Genomic DNA, 20,588 nt, shown 5'->3' on the forward strand with positions numbered 1-20,588 from the left:
GGGAGACACGTGGCAAGATTAAAATACAACCACAGCCCCCAGGGTCACCTGATTGTCACTCGCTCTGAGGGCTCGATCTGCAGCATTAAAGGCAGGAGAGAACAGAAGCTTCTCACATTGGGGATCTTCTTCTCCTCCAGGGTCTGCAGGACGCCCCCCAGCCTGTCTGGGTCACTCCGGAGGGACTTTCGCAGATGCATGGCTTCTGTTCTCTGAGGGGACAGTACTGCTCGTGGGCCTGACCCAGACGGTGCCCCGGGGCGAGCTGGCAAGAGGGCCAGAGGTGGAAAGACACCACGAGAGCCTGCACGGCTGCCTGAGGTCCCGAGGCGCGTTCAGGCCCACCAGGGTCGTTTCCTTGGCTTGTACCCCACCGTGGGCCAGCAGGGGCACGTGACCTCGCTTTTCTCCTCCACAAGGAGGCAGGGAGCCCCCCATGCGGGTTAGCCATGGGGTGGTGTATCTCCGTCATCGTCCCCAACGTGCCAGGCCTCCGAAGGCCAAGGGCAGGGGTGCCTCACCACCGTGGAGGTGCGGAGCAAGGCAGGAGGCTGCGGGTCGGGGGAAGGTGTCCCTTTCGAGCCAAGGTGGGCGGGGCCGGCTCTCCGGGGATGCGGGGTGCGGGGTCCGGGGCGCGGCAGAGGGGGCAGCCGAAAGGCAGCTCACATTTATGAAGGAGCAGCTGAGCATGTCCAGAATGATGCAGCCCAGAGACCAGACATCCGACTTGGGGCTGAAGGAGAAGTTGAGGGCTTCAGGGGCCATCCAGGACTTCTGGAAAGGGTCTGTTGGCGGGAGAAGGTGTCGGACGCAGGAGGCCTGTGCTCCGCGGGGGAGCAAGCGGCTCAGAAGGGAAGGGGCGGTGGGGACGAACGGTCCGTGGGCGAAAAGGAAGAGAGCCCTGGCCTTCAGCCTGTGAGGCCGCCCGCCAGAGCTCGTGCGCAGCCAGGTCGGCCCGAGTGCGCACACTCACGTCTTCGTGCCCAACATGGCTGCACACGTGGTTCGAAAGAGGCGTGTGCCAAGAAGGCCGAAACCTCCCCCCTCTTTAAACACCTTGCTCCTCTAAAGGTGGAACCTGGAGGCAGAATTCTGGTTGCCTCACCCTCGTTTCTAAACCTGAACCCCAGACAAGGAGCCAAAGAGAGGGTCGCTGGTCTGCTGCTTCCTGAGCCCTTGGGCAGCCCTCCTTCTCCGGACCTTCCTTCCCCCCAGACGGTACAGCGGGGGACCCCCGACTCCAAGGACCCCTGCCACCCACACCTCCGGCAGATCTACCCACTGACCTATCCGCCCAGCTGTCCGCCTACCCACGCATTTAGCCTCTGCGGCAGGACCCTGAAAGTCTCAGCTACGGCTCCTCTCTCCACCCAGGACAGCGGGTATGGGCTTGAAGCCCAGCTCCCTCGGCCCCGCTGTGTTTTCAAGGGAGGGAGAACCCATCTCCCCTGCTTCCCTGCGGCTGCCATCGCCTCAGTGATTTATAGGACTCAGGAAAGAAATCGGCTCTCCTCGGTGTGTGGCATCCACTAGCCCCCCATCTCTTCCCTTGAAGGTGAATGTTTTCCGGGTGTCTTTTGGACCCTGATTCCCTGCACCAACCCCGGCTTGGTGATTACAACCCAGGCAAGGAGGTGTCCTTGGAACCCACATAAGTCCGTGGGGGGTCTGTGGGGACCTTCTGAGAAAGGAGAGGTTTGGGGCGCCTGGGCAGCTCCATGGGTTAAAGCCTCTGCCTTCAGCTCAGGTCATGATCTCAGGGTCCTAGAATCGAGTCCCGCATCGGGCTCTCTGCTCAGCGGGGAGCCTGCTTCCTCCTCTCTCTCTCTCTGCTGCCTCTCTGCCTACTTGTGATCTCTGTCTGTCAAATAAATAAATAAAACCTTAAAAAAAAAAAAAGAAAGAAAGGGAAGGTTTGATGTTGCCTTGTTCCAGCTCCAGCCACTCCCTCTGGACTCCGGCAGCGACCCCACCCCGGTGCAGGGCCTCTCCCCCACACCCCCAGCCACTGCTGTCCCACAGCCCTGGAGGACCCCGGCCACCTTCCTCCGCGCGGATGTTCCACTTGGGTCTGTCCATCATCAGTGCGTGGGAGCTCAGGTCCTGTAACTTGCAATGGCTGTCGCTGACGAGGGCTATGTTGGAGGGTTTCAGGTTCCTGAAACCAAGAGGGGGGACTGTCCTCTGGGGGCCTGCCTGCCTTCCCACCCACGGCCTGCGGGCCACGGCCCCCCGGCCGCACGCCCAGCTCGGCCCTCCTCTCCCCAAATGCCCCCTTCGCGGCCCACTTTTAAAATAGTGTTTCCTGCAGAAATAAAATACACTCAGTTATTTTAAACTCCCAAACAAGCAGCTCCACGTAGGAGCGCTCCAGCCCTTCTGCCGTTCCTCTGCTCACATCTGCTGCCTCCTTCCGGATCTCAGCTATGCGTTTGTTCTGGGGACTGGTTTTCAACCATTTCGTAACGTTTGGTGCCGTGAACACGAAATCGTGGGCATTTTCTTTGTACACGGGGTCCACATGGGTTTTTCCCTCCTTGACATCAGGTACTGAGCCAGTCTGCGGCCGTCGCCAGCCCCTGCAGACTGTGGACGCTGGAGCCCTGCCGCGGGCGGGTCGAAGGCTCAGCCCCGGGACCGTGCAGCCTAATCTGCTTCCCGGCGCTGTTATCTGGCCGCTCCCCCTGCACTTCAGAACGAAAGGACCTGCCTGGTCACGTCCACTCCCGATGCTGGGTGAATCAGTGCGGGTGACGTGGAGCGGGTAGCACTCGCCAGAAGGCCGGGAGGGGCTCTGGAAAGGTGCCCGCGCTTCTCTGGGGCTGTGCTGCGCCCTGCCTCGCTCCCAGGCCCTGGGGCAGGGCACCTGAGGGGACTCTGGGCCCTTTGCCCTGCAGCAGCCTGGCCCCCACGGTCACCTGTGGAGGATGTCCCGCTGGTGCAGATACTCCAGAGCGTCCAGAACCTGGCCCAGCATGTTCTGCATCCACTGGGGAAAGAGTGAGAGACGCCAGGGTTGGGGGAGGGGGACTCCCGGCAGCAACTGGCCGAGGCAGGTCAGCCACCCAAGGAGCAGCCAGCGGAATCATGGAATGTTCTTGCTTCTTCAGATGGGCCCCACACTGCTGAAGCGCTCAGAGCCAGCGCAAAAGAGTTCTGCCTCGGGTCCCTTTCAGGCTAACGTGCGCAGGGCTCTCCCAACGGGGCACGCCCTCGCTTCCAGACCCCACACCCCTGCAGCCACACGGAGATACCCCCACCCGGGCCCCACCCCTTGTGGGTATCAGAGATAGCGAAGCCTTTATTGCCTACATTGGGGCCTGCCTTGCCATGTCATTAGAAGGAAAAGAGCTCTGACAAAGAACGTTCTGGAAACCCCGTGTGTCGGAGGCGAGATCTGGCCAGTCTCCAGGGCAGGGATTTTCAAACCAGGTTCCGAGGAACCCTAGATTCTACCCAAGGGTGTCAGAGACGGGCTGAGTGAGTGGAACCCCGGGCTTCTTCCCTGTACCTGCCACCCGTCCTCCTGTGCCCCTCGTTCAGAGAAGCTTCACCTTCCTTGCTGGGTGTCTGAGAACACCCTGTGCTTGAAAGGGTTCCGCCGCCAACGGAAACGTTGAAACCCACTCCAGAGCCTACCCCTGAGGTCCACATTGGGAGAGGAGTGGCCTGGCCCTCAAGAAGCCCTCGGGGGTGAGATGATGCCTGGCGGCCTGCCGAGCAGAGGGGGCCCAGAGCAAAAGCAGACACAATTTACTCAGGGTGGATCCTAGGCTTAATGTGAAACCAAAAATGACCTAGCTCCGAAGACAAGGGGAAATATCTTCATGACCTTGGAGGGCAGGCTCTCACCGGCTCAAAGGTGCTAATGATAAAAGGAGCATTGATAAACTCCCTTCGTTACAGTTAAGAACTTCTGGGGGCACCCGGGTGGCTCGGTTAAGTGTCTGGCCCTGGCTAGGGTCAGGATCCCGGGGTCCTGCGATCCAGTCCCGCATCTGGCGCTCTGCTCAGCAGGGAGTCTGCGTGTCCCTCTCCCTGTCCCCCCTCACTGGTGCACACGCTCTCTCTAGTAAATAAAATCTTAAAAAAAAAAAAAAAAAGAACTTCCGTTCATCAAAAGACACAGACTGAGAGAAGACAGACACTCTGGATGCCCATATCCGCAGTATGTAAAGAACACCTACAGATCAATAAGAAAAGACAGACAACCCCACTGTTTAAATGGACAGAAGACTTGAACAGACACAAAAGCCAAGTAGCTAAAAAGCACTCCCTGTGGTTACTCATAATAACTCAAATTAAAATGCAATTTTCAATTAAAATGAAAAAGACTGAAGTGTTGGCCAGGAAGTAGGCACTGGAAGGCTTACCCCTTGTGCTGGGAATACCCCCAAGTCAACCAAGCCACATCGTTGGCACGCCGACTGGCACTGCTCTACAATCCAACAACTACACGCCCAGGGCTTTGTCCAGAGAAGATGAGTGATTAGGTCACTCATGAGTGATTAGGTCCACGAGTCGGCACGCCCGGCAGTGTTCATGGCAGCAGCCCCAAGCTGGAAACACCCCGCAGGCTCACAGCGCTAGGCCGCGCACAGACCGAGGTGACCACACAACAGGGCAGTGCCCAGCCATGCTGGGGACCATTTCCTGATCCACTCACATAAAAAACCAGACACAGCAGCGACGTGCCATTATGAGCGTGAGTCCATTACTGGGGACTTCAGGGCGGGCAGAAGGGTCTCTGGAGACAGAAGTCCAACCGCGGGTAGGGCCAGGGACTTCTGGAGCTCCAGAAGGTTCTGCATCTCGATCGGGGACAGGGGTTATATGAGTGTCTGCCTGTGTACAGTGACCTGAGCTGTGCACTGAACACTCGTGCACAGTCCACCACACAAACCCCTCCACACGTAAACGTAAGAAACAACCTGGCCAGTAGCATCATGGTACCCAGGCCCGGCGTCCCCTAGAGTCTGTCTTACTTCACAGTCGATGATCATCTTTGTCTCCCTCTTCTTCTCGATGATCTTCTGGAAGCTTCCCTCGTTATACTCCATCACCAGGCAGAGGAACAGAGAGGAAATCTGATGGGGACATGAGGTCTTAGCCAAATGCCGCCGTCCTGATGCCCAAAGCCCAGGCCTGGGCGTCTCGGCGAGGTTCCTTGCCCCGGGGCCTGCCTCCTCTGGGGCCACCATGCCCGGCGGCTGCGGGAGCATGGTCAGCGGTGGGGACTCACACCCACGGGCAGCTCCTGCTCACGCCTCAGGCCTCACTGATGCCCCCTCCCCCTCCACCCCAGCTCCAACTACACGAAGCTCCTCTGACTTTTCTGAAAGTAGCCCTGGCCTACTGGCCGGGGCAGTCACAGATGCCTGTGCCTCTTCCCAGGGTGACTCTCTATTCTTCAGGGCTTAGCTTCGGTCTGCTTCCTCCTCGGAGGAGCCTGCCTGGAGGGGGCTCCCGTGGACCGGGTCAGGGGCCTCAGCTCAGTGCTCCCAGAGGCCCCTGCTTTCCTTCCACAGTCAAGTGTCCCCCTCGAGTGTTCCTCGAGAGTGTTACGGGGTGCTCAGGAAATATTCAGGGTGCACACAGTGATGGCCCCTCCCTAAGGCTGTTCTCAGGCCCCAGCTGGACAGGGGGCACGTGTATGAGGGGACCCTCCACTCCTGCTCAAACCTGTGGTTGTCCACCCCAGACGAGGACCCTAATGGGGACGTCCAGTTACGGTCTGACCCTAGCCAGGAAGCCTTGCGGCCCTCTCCACCTCCGGGCCCTCCGACCCACCCCTGCTCATCTGGAATAATTCGAACCCTGTCTCATCTGGAATAATTCGCAAGATTCTGGATCGCTGTAAAGAGAAGAAGTCCTATAACCTCTGGGCTAAAGTGTGGGGCGCGGGGGCTCATAGGGCCCTGAGATGAACCCCACTTGGCTGTGGTTTTGTTTGTTTCATGTTTGCTTCCCCCTCAGCTGTTACTGGCCCCCTGCAGGGCCCCCAGTACGTGCTGAGTCAGGGTGGCCACATTTAGAGTCCCTGCCATTGTGGCCCTGGGGCTTATCATGGCGTTGGGGTGCTCTGAGCTCAGTCCACCTGCTCCCGGAGCCACCGAATGGCCGCTGAGCCGTAAGGTGTCCCTCGCACCCACCTCACTGTTCCATATGAGGAAGAGCTCCTGGTAGCTGGAGATGTGGGCGTGCTGGAGCTTCAGCAGCGGCATCAGCTGCGGGGACAAGTGCGGAGCAAGTGGAGACGTTCGAGCAATCCCGCTTCTCAGCTCCTGCTTCTGGGTCACGGACCCCCACACAGACACCGCCTCCAGCTCCGCGTAGGGCTGGGGAGCGGGTGGCCAGGAGGGGCTGCGGCCTGCTGCTGCAGAGCCAGACAGCCTGCTGGGGGCCCGTCTCTCCAGCATGTGCTGCTGGCTGTGCTGTGTGACCGAAGAGAGGCTCTTCAACGTCTCTGAGCCTCCAGCCTCATCTGAAAACGGCGGTGACGGTGGTATCTGCCTCACAGGGGCCTCAGGGGGGCTAAGGGGAGCTGGTGCAGGCAAAGTGTCTGTTGCAGAGGAAAGAAAGCCCTGTCAGGGGCAGCTGGAGCAGGTGGTGGCCAAAGGGACGTGGGACACGGTCACACGTGCGCCCAGCTCGCCTCCTGCGTGGCACACACTCCAGGCCCCAGGGCCCCGCTCCCGGCTGAAGGTGCTTGAAGGGCCCACACAGTTGGTGCGGTCTCCCACAGTCTCCGCTTTACCAGCATGTGCCCGGCCCCTTGACGGTGCAGCGGGCACACCGTGGACCGGACAGCTGTTTGCTGGCAAAGCTCGGGAGCCGGGGATTCCAGAAAGAAGGCAGACAAGTAACCATCCGCTGGGAGGACACGTGTGGGTCAGGGGAGATTCAAGGGAAACAAAGAAACACTGCTCAGAGCCTTTGTCCAGCAAATCCAAGTGCCCATGCTGCCACTGCTGTTATTGTAAATCAGGATGTTCTCGGTGGGGTGACGGGCTGACTGAGGGAACGGAAAAGAATGCGCATTTTCTTTGTTCGATGATAGTCCTAGAGTTCCCACATTTTCTACTGTAACTAATATTTTTATAAATGAAGGAACAATGTTTTAAAAGATGGTTCTTGGGGTATCTGGGTGGCTCAGTGGGTTAAGCCTCTGCCTTCGGCTCAGGTCATGATCCCAGGGTCCTGGGATGGAGCCCCACATCGGGCTCTCTGCTCAGCGGGGGGCCTGCTTCCTTCCCCCTCTCTCTGCTGCCTCTCTGCCTACTTGTGATCTCTCTGTGTCAAATAAATAAAATATTAAAAAAAAGATTCCCATTACCTTTAAAAAAATAATAAAATAAAAAAAATAAAAGATGGTTCTTGATAGACTAGCCCTGGGCCCTAGGGAACACTGAAACCTTGTATTCTCGGAGAACATATATTCTAAGTTGTCCGTGCCTGATCTAGAAATGAATGTTTTGGGCACAGACTCCCTTCGTGACCTGGGGTTTCTGGCTTCACAGCATGGGGCAAAATCTGGTTCTGACCCTGCCTCCACGCCTCCACCGAGGCTTCTATCCGATCACTCCATAGGAGAGGACAGAACAATCTCTGTGTGCTCTGCATCGTGTCCTCTCGAGAGGGACCCCCGCCCCCCGAGAATTACCTCCTCCAGGGCCTCATTGGCCTGATGCTCATCGATACATTCCACCTGTAGGGGTACAAGAGCCTAACTCAGTCAATGTGTAGTCAGCCCATCACCATCATCATCATCATCTTCACCACTGTCACCACGATCAACATCACTGCCACCATCACCATCATCCACACCACCATCGTCATCAATCCCCATCAGCACTGTCCCCCATCACCATCATCACCGGCACCATCATCACCATCATCACCATCACCACCATCATTATTCACAGGGGTGCCAGGCTTCTACCACGTGGCACTCGATGAGGCCTAGATATGTTCCTAAGTCAAGGATCCAAAAACACTCAGCGATTAGAACACCTTTGCTCCCATGGCAAGGAGAAGTTGAGGATAGCGTAATACAAACTCTGACCAATCATTCGCAGATCCATTCTCACCATCTTGAAAGCAGGGGAGAAAATAATGTGTTGCCACTAGAGCCAAACAGCTCTGCTCTGATTGGCAAAGTATCGACCTCACCACTTCATTCCTTACCTGAACTGGGAAGACTGTCGCTGTCCCTGAATGTGGGGCAGCGGGGGAATGCATGGAGAGGGAAAGCGGGATCCGTGGGCAGGGCAGCAGCAGGCTTCAAGTCTCCAACGTACTTGGTGGCTGACCGCAGGGGCATATTATCACATCTAACACCAGGCCCTCACCCAGAGCTCCTCCTCATAAGGCTGCCAAATGATGAACCCTTGTAATTGGGGGTGATCGTAGATGAAAATGCAGACAGTGGCTTATTCCCAGATCCTTACAGACCCCAGATACGTCTTCTGTTCCTCCTGTGCCAGAACTCATGCGTATGTATAGGTGACTTTGGCCGAAACACACTGAAAGCCTCCAGAATGTCCCATCTTTTGACCTAGAAGCCTCACCCCTAGGAATTTACCCCAAGGATACCATGGATCCTCAAAAAAGTTGCTTATCAGAGTTGTTTACGCAGAGTGAAAAATCAAGAATAGGCCAAGTGCCTATGGTACAGGAGGGCATGCCTGGTCAGTTCCAGCACCCGGAGCAGTGGGGGCGCGTGGCTGCCAGAGCCAAGAGAGGAGGAAGCCGTGTCTGTGGCATGAGATAGGGTCTGTAAGACACTGAGTGGGGAAAGGTACGTTAACCATCTCCGCAGCATTCTTGTCAAGACAAAGTTTATACGTGCTCAGGGAAAAGACCAGAAAGAAACACAAAGCCCTACCTGTACCCCACCCCCATTTTTTGAAAAAAGAAAGACTGGCTGGCTTTTTACTAAGCTCCTTGACTGCCCAGAAGGCAGTGGGCTCCAGCCTCACCGGCCCATGAGACAGTGGGGCCCGGCCGCACCGCCAGCCCGCGGCGGGGCAGGAGGAAGGCCAGGACTCCAAGCCCAGCCTCCTTGGCCAGAGGCTGCTGAGTGGCTCCACAGGCAGAAGGCTGAACAAGGGGTGGCCCTGGCAGCTGATGCCCGCGACGCTCCTCATGTGCACAGTCAACCCCAGTGCCACGGTACCCCCGCCACCACCATGTGCCACGAGAGGGTACCAGGGACGCTCATGGCGCAGCTCCCTTCTACAACTGCTGTTCAGCTGAACCGCCTTGACTTGGACACACAAAGCGCTCGCCCTCTGCAGCTCGTACCCCACCCTGCCACGCCAGCCCTGGTGAGGACGTGGTGGAAAGGCCCATCGAGGTCTTGCCCTTAGCCTGGTGTGACCTTGGGCCAGCCCCTGCCCCCTCCTCCTCCACGCCGGCCCGGCTCCCCTTGGTAAAAAGGTAGCTTGAATTCAAATGCTCTTGGGAGCAGTGTGCCGTTGGCCAGTCTGCAGCCTCCCCGAGCCTCCCCACCCTCGGCTGTAGAGGGGCCCCCAGTTCCTGCTTTGCAGGGTTGGCGGGAGGCTGAACGGGATGAGGCTGGCGTGAAGCACGTGCTGAAGAAATGGTGGGGGAGGCGGTTTGCAGACGCTCTCCAGGTGAGTTTGCTGACGCTCTCCAGGTGAGAGCGTCAGGGGCTCCCGGAAGCCCAAGCAACCTCAGGCCGCCCCCAAGGCTACTCTCGCCGGGATCTGCCTCTGTGTCCACTGGCTGAGAGGAACCGGCTGTCACACTGGGAGGCCCCTCTCCGACATGGGGACATGCGTGGATGTCTGGGGAGCCCACGCCCACGCCCAGGGCCACCTCTCACCTGCTTGATCACGAGCTTGACGTTGTTTTTTCTTTCCTCCACCACCAGGTTCACTCCCAAGGCCCCAGGACTCATCCGGCCCAAAATCTATCAGCAAGAGGAAGAGAAGCATTCAGGAAATGCGCACGGGCTTTCCCCTTGTGGGAGTGTGCTCAGCCCTGACACCTTTCCTGCCCCGGCTTCTCCTGCAGGCTGGCGGAGCAAGCGTCTCCACCACACTGCGCAGAGAAGGGAATGTCCCGGAGCCTGAGAAACCCGGGCCCATCTCTCTGGGGCCCATGCGGGAGCTCCTTCCACACCACCCGCTACGGCTTCTCCAACTTGCAGCAGGGACCCGTGGGCACCTAGGAGCCAGCATCAGCCCACTTGGGGCATAGCTTTAGTCACTGTCTCCAGCCACCTCTTACCCCGGCTTCCCGCACCCCCTCCAAACTCAGCATCCAAACCAAAAAACTAACTAGCCCATCATTGGTGCGTAGTCACCGCCGTGGGTGGCCTGGCCTGGGTGCCAAGCACCCCACAACCGCCTGCGAGCAACACTGTGGCTCTCTCACATTCACCCCGGAGGAAGGGAGCAAGGTCCTTGTGTCTGGGGCTAGCGTGCTAATAAGTGAGGCGGCCTGAGTCTGGACCTTCTGCTTTGAACCAGACCTGCAGAGAGAGGGCTGCCGTGTCAGAGCTCTGTGCAGGGAGGCCAGGGGCCACCGGGGTGGGGCAGACACCGGCATTACATGTCAGAGGATGGAAGAGGCCTGGCAAAGTGCAGAGGAGTGAATGCAGGAGGCGGAACCGAGTCTGGGGACCCTCAGGGTCCAGGCAAGTCTTGGATTCTGTCATGCAGCCCGTGCGTGGCCTGAACCCAGCTTAGGGGGTCGGGGGGCCAATGTCCTGAGCAGCTGACGCCAGTCTAAGAAGGTGCATGCCCAGGCCCTCATCAGAGGCAGGTCAAACAGTAAAACACACTGTGTCTCAGGTGGGAGCTGTTGTTTCTTCCTGAAAAGGTGCTTTTGCCTTTCGAATTCTCCGGCCCGGAAACTCACCGCCTTCATCACTGGCTGACTTGGAGGCTCCTCCCACACGAATGGGAGTTCTTACAAAGGGAGAAAAATCTAATCTACAAATTGTTTTCAAATTAATGACATTTTTACAAAGGCTGAATCTAACATTTAATGAAGGTGACGTATTATGTATAGAAGCAGTTAATTAAATGTTCATTCATTTTCATTTTGCGGCTTTCCTTTTGTTTTGTCAATTTTTCAAGTCTTCCATGTTTTCACAGGCAGGCCCTGGAAAAGACCCAAGTCCTTCTCCCTGGGACTAGGGATGCCCTGTACTGGAGTTTGGGGACTACGAATTCTGAATTTTGGACGCTCTAGGGTGCCCTGTCCCGGCGGGCCCAAGGAGAGGCAGAGGAGGGCGAGGCGGAGTTCCCTAGCACCAAGCATTCAGACAGATGGGGGTGGACAGTCCTGCATTTCATCCATCATTTGAGAGGGGGAAACTGAGATCCCAGGAGGCAAAGGGCACCCAGGAGGTCACCTTTGGAGGGGCCCGAGGTCACCCTCCTTGCTGGAGGCAGACCCTGACCCGGGGTGGTACCTGGCCATCGGCCACCTCTCCAGGCGCAGTGACCGGTAAACCAGGAAGTAGGGGCGTGGGGAGGTGGCCGGAGGTCCGGGTCCCTGGCTCGCCCCCAACCGGCGGGCTCTTGTCGCCCCTGCCTCCCCGCCAGGGAAGAGCTCGGCACCTGGTACTTCTCCATAGTGTCTCCAGGGGAGACTCCCAGCCTCTCCTCCCTCCGCAGGGCGCTGGGGGCGCGTCCCCAGCCCTAGCCGGCGCGCGGACCCTCGACTGAGCATGCTCCGGAGAGATGGCGTCCCGGGGAGCACCCCATCCCCCACCCCGGGGGCGACCGTCTGCCCCAGGTGCGTCCGCCGGAACCGCGCGCTCCGGGGCTCCCGCCGGCACCTCCAGCGCATGGCCCTGGGGCCTGGCGGCCGCGGAGCGCGCCATGGGCGGGGCCTGCGGAGGGTGGGCGGGGCCTGCGAGCGCGGCGGGCGGGGCCAGGCGGGGCGGGGCGGGCGGGGCCGGCGGGCGGGGTCGGAGCGCGGCGGGCGGAGCCTCAAGCGCGGCGGGCGGGGCGGCGGCGGGCGGCGCGCGGCCCCTTTAAGGCGCGGCCGGGGCGGGCCGGGTGGCGCGGCCCCTTTAAGGCTTGGCCTACGTGGCAGCCGCTGGAGCCGCGGACGAGGAGCGAGGCCGGCCGCCGGGCACTTCCTGTGGAGGCCGCAGCGGGCGCGGGCGCCGACGGGCCGAGCGCCGAGCGAGAGAGCGAGCCGAGCGAGCCGAGCCTCCCGCCGCCGCCATGGGCCAGAACGACCTGATGGGCACGGCCGAGGACGTCGCCGACCAGGTGCGGCCTGCAGCCCGGCCGGGCCTCCCGCCCCCGGCCCCCGCCCCGAGCCGCCCTCCGCGGGGCCCCCCGACCCCCGCCGCCCGCCCTCCCCTCGGGTCCCGAGCCCTCGGCCGCCCGCAGAGCCGGCTCCGACCCCGGAGGGCGGCCCCGAGATCTGGGCCGCGTCCCCGCCGCGCCCCCCCCCCCGCCCCCGACCCCGCCGGGGGATCGCTCCCCTCCCCCAACCGGGGCATTCCCTCCCGGGCTCGTCGCGCTTCCCGGCTCGGGACTCCCCCGGCCCGGCCTCCCGGCGCGGCCCGCCCTGGCCGCCGCCTCCCCGCCGGGACTCTGGGAGTGTTCTCGGGCCGTGCGTCGGCGCCCGGGTCGGCGAGCCTCGCCCCCCGAACGCGGCCCGGGCGCTCCCAGAAGGAGAGGGGCGTGGAGGGGGCTGCCTCGCCCCCTCCTGAGAAGGGAGCCCGGGGTCCTGGGGTCCTGGGAGCGCCGCTGGTCTGGGCCAAGTCTGGCGACCCGGAGCGTCCTTTCCCTTCTGAACCGTCGGGGTGGTCCCTGCGCGCTTCCCGGTTCGCCGGCGCTCCTAGGGGGCGGGGTGGGGAGCTCCGGTCCTGAGCGGGGGCTGGTCCGCCTGGAGGCCTGGGGGGCCCTCCCGGAGAGAGGGGGCGCCCTGGTGTGTGCCCCGCTAGAGACCGTCTCGGCGCTTTCCTCTTTGCTCTTCGAAGCCCAGATGTGTTGGGCTCGTGGGGTCCCTCTGACCCTCCCGCGTTTTCCCTCCCTGTTTGGACTCTGCCCTGGGACCGGATTGAATGGGTCCCTATCTGCACACAGACCTGGGAGGGGGAAGCCCGTCTTCCTGGGTTGGTTTCCCCTCCCAGAGTGTACAGGCGGCCTCCTGAGCAGCAGGGAGGCGGGAGCAGGCAGTGGACGCACACCGGATGGACCGAGTCAGAGAGGGGGAAGGACAGCGCTGCCACCCTCTCTCGGTTAAGCTTTCGGCTGTGTAGTGTCCCTTTCCCTTGTGAAAGTATCCCGTTGGGTCTGTGGGTCAACAGCCTCATCCCTGCCAGGCCGACCCGGGTCTCGCCCAGTTGCCATTTCGTTCCTTGGTTCCCTTGATGCGTTTGCGGTTTTTGCCAGAGGAAACAGTAGTGAGGTTAAGTTTTTAATTTTTATGGAGGTCGTGTTGAGTCATCGAACGCCGAGGCGTAAGCTTATTGGAAGGCTCGCATGGGTTTGTATGATTTTAGAAGAGATAAAGGTGTTTCGGGTCAGGTGCGGGTGAGCAGGCTTTCCACTGTTCCCCGAGGGCCGAATCTTCTAGTGTGGTCTGCTTCCACCACTTTCCTGTGCGCTGGTGTCTGAAGACCAGTTTGGGGCAGAAAAAGAGTGTATCAGTTTGAAGAAACAGTTTTCCCTGAGGTCAGGGTTCTGTGTGTACAGACAGTGTAAAAACTGTATCCTTCGCAAAAACCACTCCCCGAGCGCTCTCAAGAGCCGAGCAGGCCTTCCTCTCCTGTCGGTTTTCACTGACACGGTTTTCGTGGCCCGATTTCATTTCCCCAAGTAGCAACTCCCGAAGAAGATGGCTCCTTTCAGCCGAGGGCGCCGTGGGAGCTCTGTACACTCGCTCTTCAGCCTGGAGAACCCTGATTTTGCAAGTGCATTTCATAACCGAATCTAGCTAAAATGTCTCTAACCAGCTGCTGCCAACGATCAGATGATAAACTTTCCTACAGAAAAAAGAAAGTTAAAAATCTCTTTATGTAATCTTTTCTTCTTTTTCTCCATGCGTTTTATTTGAAATGGAAGAAGCAGAATCTTGGAACCGGAAAGGCCCTTGAAGGAGACCCAGGGTCTCCCTGCGCCACGTTTCTGCTGGGAAGGAAGGCAGGGCCTGCTGGGGTCTGCCCTGTGCTACACAGGACAAGCTTTTGAGGCCTGGTGTTCTTCTGGCACAAAAGCAGGGAGAAGGACTGGCCTCATCAGAGAGCACGCGCGTCACACCTGGCTCCCGGAGCGGCCCGGGGCTGTGGGCGTCAGGCCGCCCGGGCTCCCACGGTCGGCTTCTCCGTGCTGGGGCCCAACCGAGCGGTGGCAGCAGATGTCCGAAGACATCTCCGTGCCCCCTTGCGGGTGACTTGGGAGGGCAAAACCAAAGTCTTCAAAACTTCAAAACCAAAGTCAGGAGCCTCTGCTGCCACAGGCAGGCTCGACGCAGGATGTGGGCAGATCCGAGCGCAGATCCCAGGTCACAGCTTCCCGGGGACAAAACCTGGCCGAGCTGCCGGCGTTTTTGTTTTTCGCGTTGGTCCGCTACTATTAAAACAAAGCGGCCAATGATAAAGATGCTTGAGTCCAGTCTTTTAGAACTGAAAATGATTTCATTCGAAAGGAATGGGGAAATACCGAAGGCACCGATCAGGTAACGTGATGCACCCACGTTCTCACCCGGCCTTCAGAAAACAAAAGCACAAATCAAGTGACAGAGTTTGGCCTGAAAGTCTGGGCTAGTGAGAGGGAACCTAAAAAGGCCTGTGTTTCCCACAGTACTTAGGACCAAAAGCCCAAGACACTCACTCTGGGCCAGGCCATCCGTGTGTAGCACTGTTCCCGTCTGGAAGTGTGCGAGGCTGTCCACAGCGTCTACACCTTCAGCAGCGGGGAGGGTGGTCTTGCACGGCTCGCAGTGGGCTCAAGCTCTCAGTACCGAAGGCTGGGCTCCTGGCCTCCTGGCTGGCCCGCACCCTTTCCTTCAGGCCCACAGAGGGGAGAGCACAGGGTCAGCTGTTCGGTTAGTTCTGGATGGCAGGCCCCTGGAGAGCCGCACTCCTGGCATCAAGCTCCTCACCCCGGGCAGCCAGGGACAGTGACCCGCTCCCAGGAAGCCAGGCTCTAGGAAAAATGCTGAGTGTGCCCTCTGCAGACGCGAGGCATCCAGAGGCCATCTGAGACCAGGCTGGAAGGAGCCGGAGAGCAGTGAGCTCAGCAGTCCGGAGTGACGTCTGTGTCGCTCGCCGCCATTCAGCACCGCGTAACCCCGGAGCTCTTCTGCACCGGTCAGCAGGAGAATTAGCACCTAACGGGTGCGGCCTGGCAGCTCATCACCAAGGTGACAGATAAGCTGAGTGGAGCCTTGGTCTCCTGGGGGCTCTTGGTTACCTGTCTTTGGCATGAGTGAGCCAGTCCTGGGAGCTCTGACCCCCAGGTGCTCCCCTTGGCCTGTGGTCAAGCCTTGGGCAGCAAGGATGGCCTGACAGAACAGGGCCGGGGTGCACGAAGGGCACAGGTGTTAGGGCTCTGGGTCAGCTGTGCGGATGGCCGCTGGGTGTGAGTAAGGCTCCGGGCCGGTGGTGGCTTCTGAGTACCTCGTTCCTCGGCGCTGCGCCCCCTCCCTCCCGGGGCCTCCTGCCTCACGCCATCAGGAGTAAGGGAAGGCACGGGGGGGCTCATGCTTCCCGCTTGCCCGTCCTCGGAGGTGAGGAGAGCCGCCCTGCCTCTTCTGGGGAGCAGGGTGGAGACGGGGGGGCATGCGGTTAGCGAGGCGCCTCCTGGAGAACGAGGCACAGCTCTGTTCTGCTCTGTGGGCCCTGTCGCTGCTCCTAAGCGTGGGCGCTGGGTCATGTGGGGTTTTGGTACACACCAGGGCCTGCTGACACTTGTTCCTGGAGGTGCGGCAGGAACCCGCAGACAGCAGCTGGGAGGCCTGCTCTGAGGTCACGGGCAGCTCTGAGCAGCTCTGAGGTCACGGCGGATGGACACGTGTGAGTCCCTGAACTCTTGCTTCAGCCTGACCCAGCCTGACGCGAGGGAAGTCACCAGCCACCAGTCCGAATCACCTGGGAGGCGTGGGCCTGATGTGGTCCGTGAGAAGGGCAGCCCCGCTCCCCGCCGATCAGAAGGCGTGACTCGTCCTCTTCCGCTTCCTCTGAGCTCCCCACCAGGAATTGCGCCCCGTGTCCCTCCAGTCGCTTCCGTCCTTACTCCGGAGACAGTCGCGTTCTCTGTGCCGCAGGCTGTGGGCTGTGACCACGAGTTAGGCCGCAGGTGGGGTATGTTTCTGAAACCCCCTCCAGAACTGGAGCCCTCGTCAGTGAGTCTCGCTCTCCGTCTCGCCCAAGTGCCTCTGGTGCTCCCTGCTCCGAACCAGATTGTGCTTGGCGGTGGGGTTCTTGGAGATGCCTGTGAGAAGCCTGGCAGGATGGCCGGCCTCGGGGAAGGGGGGCGGTCTGTCCCTGCTCAGTCTCCCCCTCCGGCTCTCTGGCCACGACCTGCTCCCATCAGTGGCAGCGTTCTGCAGGGCGTGTAGGTGTGTTGGACGCTGGTGCTGTGCGCACACCGGACAGGGACCACGCTGGGCTCTTGGGCGCTGCTGGGTGCCTGACTCGGTCTCTTCCCTGATCTGTCAAGGGGATGCTGTCCACAGATGCATGATGTGGATTCAGCGGCCAAGTCTGAACCGCTGTGACCGACACACATTCAGGGAATCCGTAAAATTGGGTCTGGCCTGGTGTTTATTTTTTAAACCCTTTTTAAAAATGATTTTTATTTATTTATTCGATAGAGGGAATGCACAAGCAGGGGGAGCGGCAGGCAGAGGGAGAAGCAGGGAGCCCATTGCGGGGTCCAGTCCCTGAGATCACGAGATCATGACCTGAGCCAAAGGCAGACGCTTAATTGACTGAGCCACCCGGGTGCCCCAAACTGGGTCTGACCTCGTGTTTAAGCATAGGTTTTTTTCTTTCTTTTTTTTTTTTAAGATTTTTTTATTTATGAGAGAGAGAGAGAGAGAGCGCGCGGGCCTGAGTGACAGCATGAGCAGGGAGGAGGGGCAGAGGGAGAAGCCGACTCCCCCCAGAGCAGGGAGCCTGGGGACCCTGAGACCAGGATCTGAGCCGAAGGTTGATGCTTAACCGACTGAGCCACCCAGGCGCCCCTCCAGAACCTTTTTAAACCAGCCAGCCTCATAAGCACCTGTTCGGACTGAATACGGGAGAAAAAAGCCAATGTTCCGGGGCCTGGGTGGCCCAGCAGTCACACCTGCTTCCCCTTCTCTCTCTGCCTGCCGCTCCCCTGCTTGGGCACACACACTCTATCAGATCCATAAAATCTTTAAAAAAAAAAAAAAAAAAGGGAGATTCTGGAGCAGTGTGACTTAAAAACAGTCGGCTCAAAGCCTCGACCACCTGACTTTGAAAACCAGATAGGTGCTTAGTTCACAGCAGAGATAACCTGAATTTTGGCATTTTTCCCCCCAAGCTCAGAGCGTCTCCTCAGTACATCTCGTGGGGAAGGGAGGAGTCGCTCTGTTGCTTTGTAATCCTCTTAACCCAGACACTCAAATTAGGGGTACAGACTCCTCTCGGAGGCTTTTAAACACTGCCTGTGTCTCTTGGGCCATTGCCACGGAGCAGTGCGTGTGCTCAGTGGGGCTGCCTGACAGTGAGGGCTCCGAACGAAGCCCAGGGGCGCGGGCTCCTTTGTCCTCATTGGGGAGCACGGGAGCGGCTTTCAGCTCCAGCTCGGAGGCAGCCCAGCACCCCCTGATGTCTGTCTGCCTGCTTTTTGGGGTCCGCCTCCCCTGGAGTCCCGCCACGGCTCCACCCCTGTGTCTCTGCGGACTACATGAGGGGGTGAGTCCACCGGTGACTTGCTGGGCCTTAGGAAAGCATCTGGGCCCCTGAAGCGGAAAGGGCCCCTACAGCGTCGGCTGTCCCTGTGCCCCACTGGCCTGACATCGGGGCGTGTGGATGCCGAATGTCCATACGTCGTACGTGCGCTGCGGAGACTCCCGAGTTCACGGGGGCGTTCGAGGCCTCTCTTTCCAAACAAGGTTTTTCTCCTTCCTTTTCTCCTCTGCTCACTCAAGTTGGAAAGTCTTAGCAACAGCCTTCCTCACTTTGGGGGGGACAGCAGAACCGGTCCCTGCCTCCAAACAGATGGGGCTCGTCTGCGGCCACACAGGGCACGGGCCCAGCCTCGGCTTCGCAGATGTGCCTGGTCGATGGCCCAGGCGTGTCTTGTCTCTCACCGTGACCTCTGTGGTCAAGGGCTGAGCAGGCGGGTGCAGAAGCGCCACCCTGGGGCTCAGTCCAGCTCAGGAGGGGTGCGGAGAAGGGCCGGCCGGCTGGAAGCTCCTTCTGCTCCCTCCTCCCAGGTGAGCCTGTCTGCTGTGGCCCAGGGGGCGGGGGAGGGGAGGCTCCTCTGCTGACCCAGCCCAAGTGTGCCTGCTGAAGGCTCACGGGAGTGGCCAGAGGCTCCTGCCCCGTGGCCCGGAGCATCAGCTGTGTCTAGAACTGGAAAGCAGCTTTTCAAAATGCCAACAATTAAGAGAGGCTCTTGGAAACCAGATATACTTTCCCTGGTGCCAGTCAGTAAGTTTTCATCAGCTCTAAGGGGGACGGTGACGTTCATGTGACTGTCCCTCTGTGGGGTCAGACCCACAGATGCCCTTTGGACCCGCTGCCTGACACATCACTCCCGTGGGCGGGTCCTGGTCTTCCGCAAACGGCCGCGGTCACCCTGGGTTGTAGGGTTTCTCTTTGCACTTCTTCTCGAGGTTGGAAAGAGAAAGTGGCAGTTGGGACCCGAGGGACACTGGTGCCCCGATTCAGCTCGCGTATTTGTTTCCTCGCTGTGCCTTTGCTCGTGGCCCCCCAGGGCAGGAGGAAGTCCTAAACCTCTTTTCTCTGTTTGCCACCGAGTTTCCGAACTTGAATTTCGCTGCTGTTGACACAGTCGTCCGTCCGTTTGTCAGCGTCTTTGTGGGACACTCAGGGCCGTGGAGCCGTGAGTCGCACCAGCCCCCCGTGGGCGCTCCCAGTCGCTCTACAGGTCCTGGCCACATGTATTCATGGGAGCTTACCACTGGGTCACCCTAGAGGCCCTCTAGGCCCGGGACCCTGGCTGTCATGTAAGCGGCCTGTCATCTCAAGAGTGCGCTTGGCTCCCGTCTACAGGGGGCCTGAGCGTCGCTGGGGTGCGGGGGCCACGCTCAGCTGTGTGTGACCAGCAGGCGGCGTGTGACCAGCAGGCGGCGGCAGTAGGTGCGGTGCTGAGCGAGCCCCTCCCCTCCGGGGAATTCAGGTTGCCCGTTTGTTCCGCCAGGGGACGTGGCACTGTCTGGGGGCAGTTTTGGTTGTTGCAGCTGGAGCGGTGGGCAGGGGCCTGGGACGCCACTCCCCACCCTTCGGGGCAGGACGGCCCATGACAGAGAAGGGCTCTGTGCACGTGCCCGGGGGCGCAGGTGGGCAGATGCCCCGCGCACAGCTTGTCACGAGGTATCCTAATTCACGGAGGCCCTTGCCTGAGAATGCAAACCGCGTGTCTGGTGGCCGTCCCTCGTTTTGTCGACCGTCACTGCTGCCTGGACACGGGTGCCGAGACAACAGGGCACCACAGGAGGGCGCGGTGGCCGTCACCCCGGGGGTCTGAGCCAGACAGGCCGATGGCCTGCCCAGACCCACAGAGAGGTGCTGAGGGGCCCTGCGCCTGGGGGGGGTCCGGTGTCCGGCCCACAGCCGCCTTAGCGGGCTTTCTGTGGCCCACAGTTCCTGCGGGTCACGAAGCAGTACCTGCCGCACGTGGCGCGCCTCTGCCTGATCAGCACGTTCCTGGAGGACGGTGTCCGCATGTGGTTCCAGTGGGGCGAGCAGCGCGACTACATCGACACCACGTGGGGCTGTGGCTACGCGCTGGCCTCAGCCTTCGTGCTCCTCAACCTGCTGGGACAGCTGAGTGAGTGGCCCCCAGGCGCGGGCGGCAGTGCGGGGATGCACGCGCATGTGCCCCGGGGCGGGTGGGGGACACACACTGAGGGTCTCTGCGGGCGGCTGCCGCTCTCCCTCCCTCCCTGCCTGGCAGCGGGCCTCGGGGCGGGTGCTCTGGGCCGCTTGGAGATCTGGGCGATCTGGGGGCGGGAGAGGAGCGGAGGGGTCGGAGCCCAGGGGGAGGGCGAGGGAAGGACCACGGGCAGGGGAGAGCCTTAGGCTGGAGAGCAGCTCCCGGGGGCCTCAGGTCTTCTGCTCCTGACCACTCTCTTCTGGTGGCAGCCCCTCCCCCGGTACCTTGCGGGGCAGGAGAGGGGCCTTTTCAGCCCGTCCTGGAGCTCTCCAGAGCAGCTTCCGAGGGCTCGCCCACTCTGGAAAGGGGTCCATTCCCTGGAGCAAGGGACCACTTTCTGGAACGGTGTCTCTGCTAAGCAAGGTCCAGTTGACATGGGTGTGGTCTGTGCCTCGCACTGGTTTCCCGGAAGTTGCTTTTCCTTCAGGGTGGTTCGTGGGGCCGCCCTTCACGGGGTGTGGCCGCCGCTTCACGGGGTCTGGCCGCAGCCGC

At 60.2% G+C, this 20,588-nt stretch overlaps 2 protein-coding genes across 2 annotated transcripts in view; one reads left to right on the top strand and one right to left on the bottom strand.

Annotated features, from left to right (window-relative positions):
- STKLD1 (serine/threonine kinase like domain containing 1) overlaps positions 1-12,214 on the bottom strand; it is a 19,799-nt gene extending 7,585 nt beyond the window's left edge. Inside the window, exons 1-11 of the mRNA XM_059412133.1 lie at positions 12,072-12,214; positions 11,819-12,014; positions 11,598-11,678; positions 9,851-9,937; positions 7,664-7,708; positions 6,153-6,227; positions 4,986-5,087; positions 2,919-2,989; positions 2,043-2,158; positions 667-785; positions 49-212 (exon numbers count right to left, since the gene is read on the bottom strand). Of these exons, the coding sequence (XP_059268116.1) occupies positions 49-212; positions 667-785; positions 2,043-2,158; positions 2,919-2,989; positions 4,986-5,087; positions 6,153-6,227; positions 7,664-7,708; positions 9,851-9,937; positions 11,598-11,678; positions 11,819-12,014; positions 12,072-12,214 (1,199 nt within the window). The remainder of the gene's footprint in view (positions 1-48; positions 213-666; positions 786-2,042; positions 2,159-2,918; positions 2,990-4,985; positions 5,088-6,152; positions 6,228-7,663; positions 7,709-9,850; positions 9,938-11,597; positions 11,679-11,818; positions 12,015-12,071) is intronic.
- The window catches only part of SURF4 (surfeit 4), a 13,061-nt gene continuing 4,541 nt past the window's right edge, over positions 12,069-20,588 (top strand). The window contains exons 1-2 of the mRNA XM_059410414.1: positions 12,069-12,260; positions 19,805-19,991. Of these exons, the coding sequence (XP_059266397.1) occupies positions 12,213-12,260; positions 19,805-19,991 (235 nt within the window). The 5' untranslated portion in view covers positions 12,069-12,212. The remainder of the gene's footprint in view (positions 12,261-19,804; positions 19,992-20,588) is intronic.

This window comes from Mustela nigripes, chromosome 9 (assembly GCF_022355385.1).
Source record: "Mustela nigripes isolate SB6536 chromosome 9, MUSNIG.SB6536, whole genome shotgun sequence".
NCBI lineage: Eukaryota > Metazoa > Chordata > Mammalia > Carnivora > Mustelidae > Mustela > Mustela nigripes.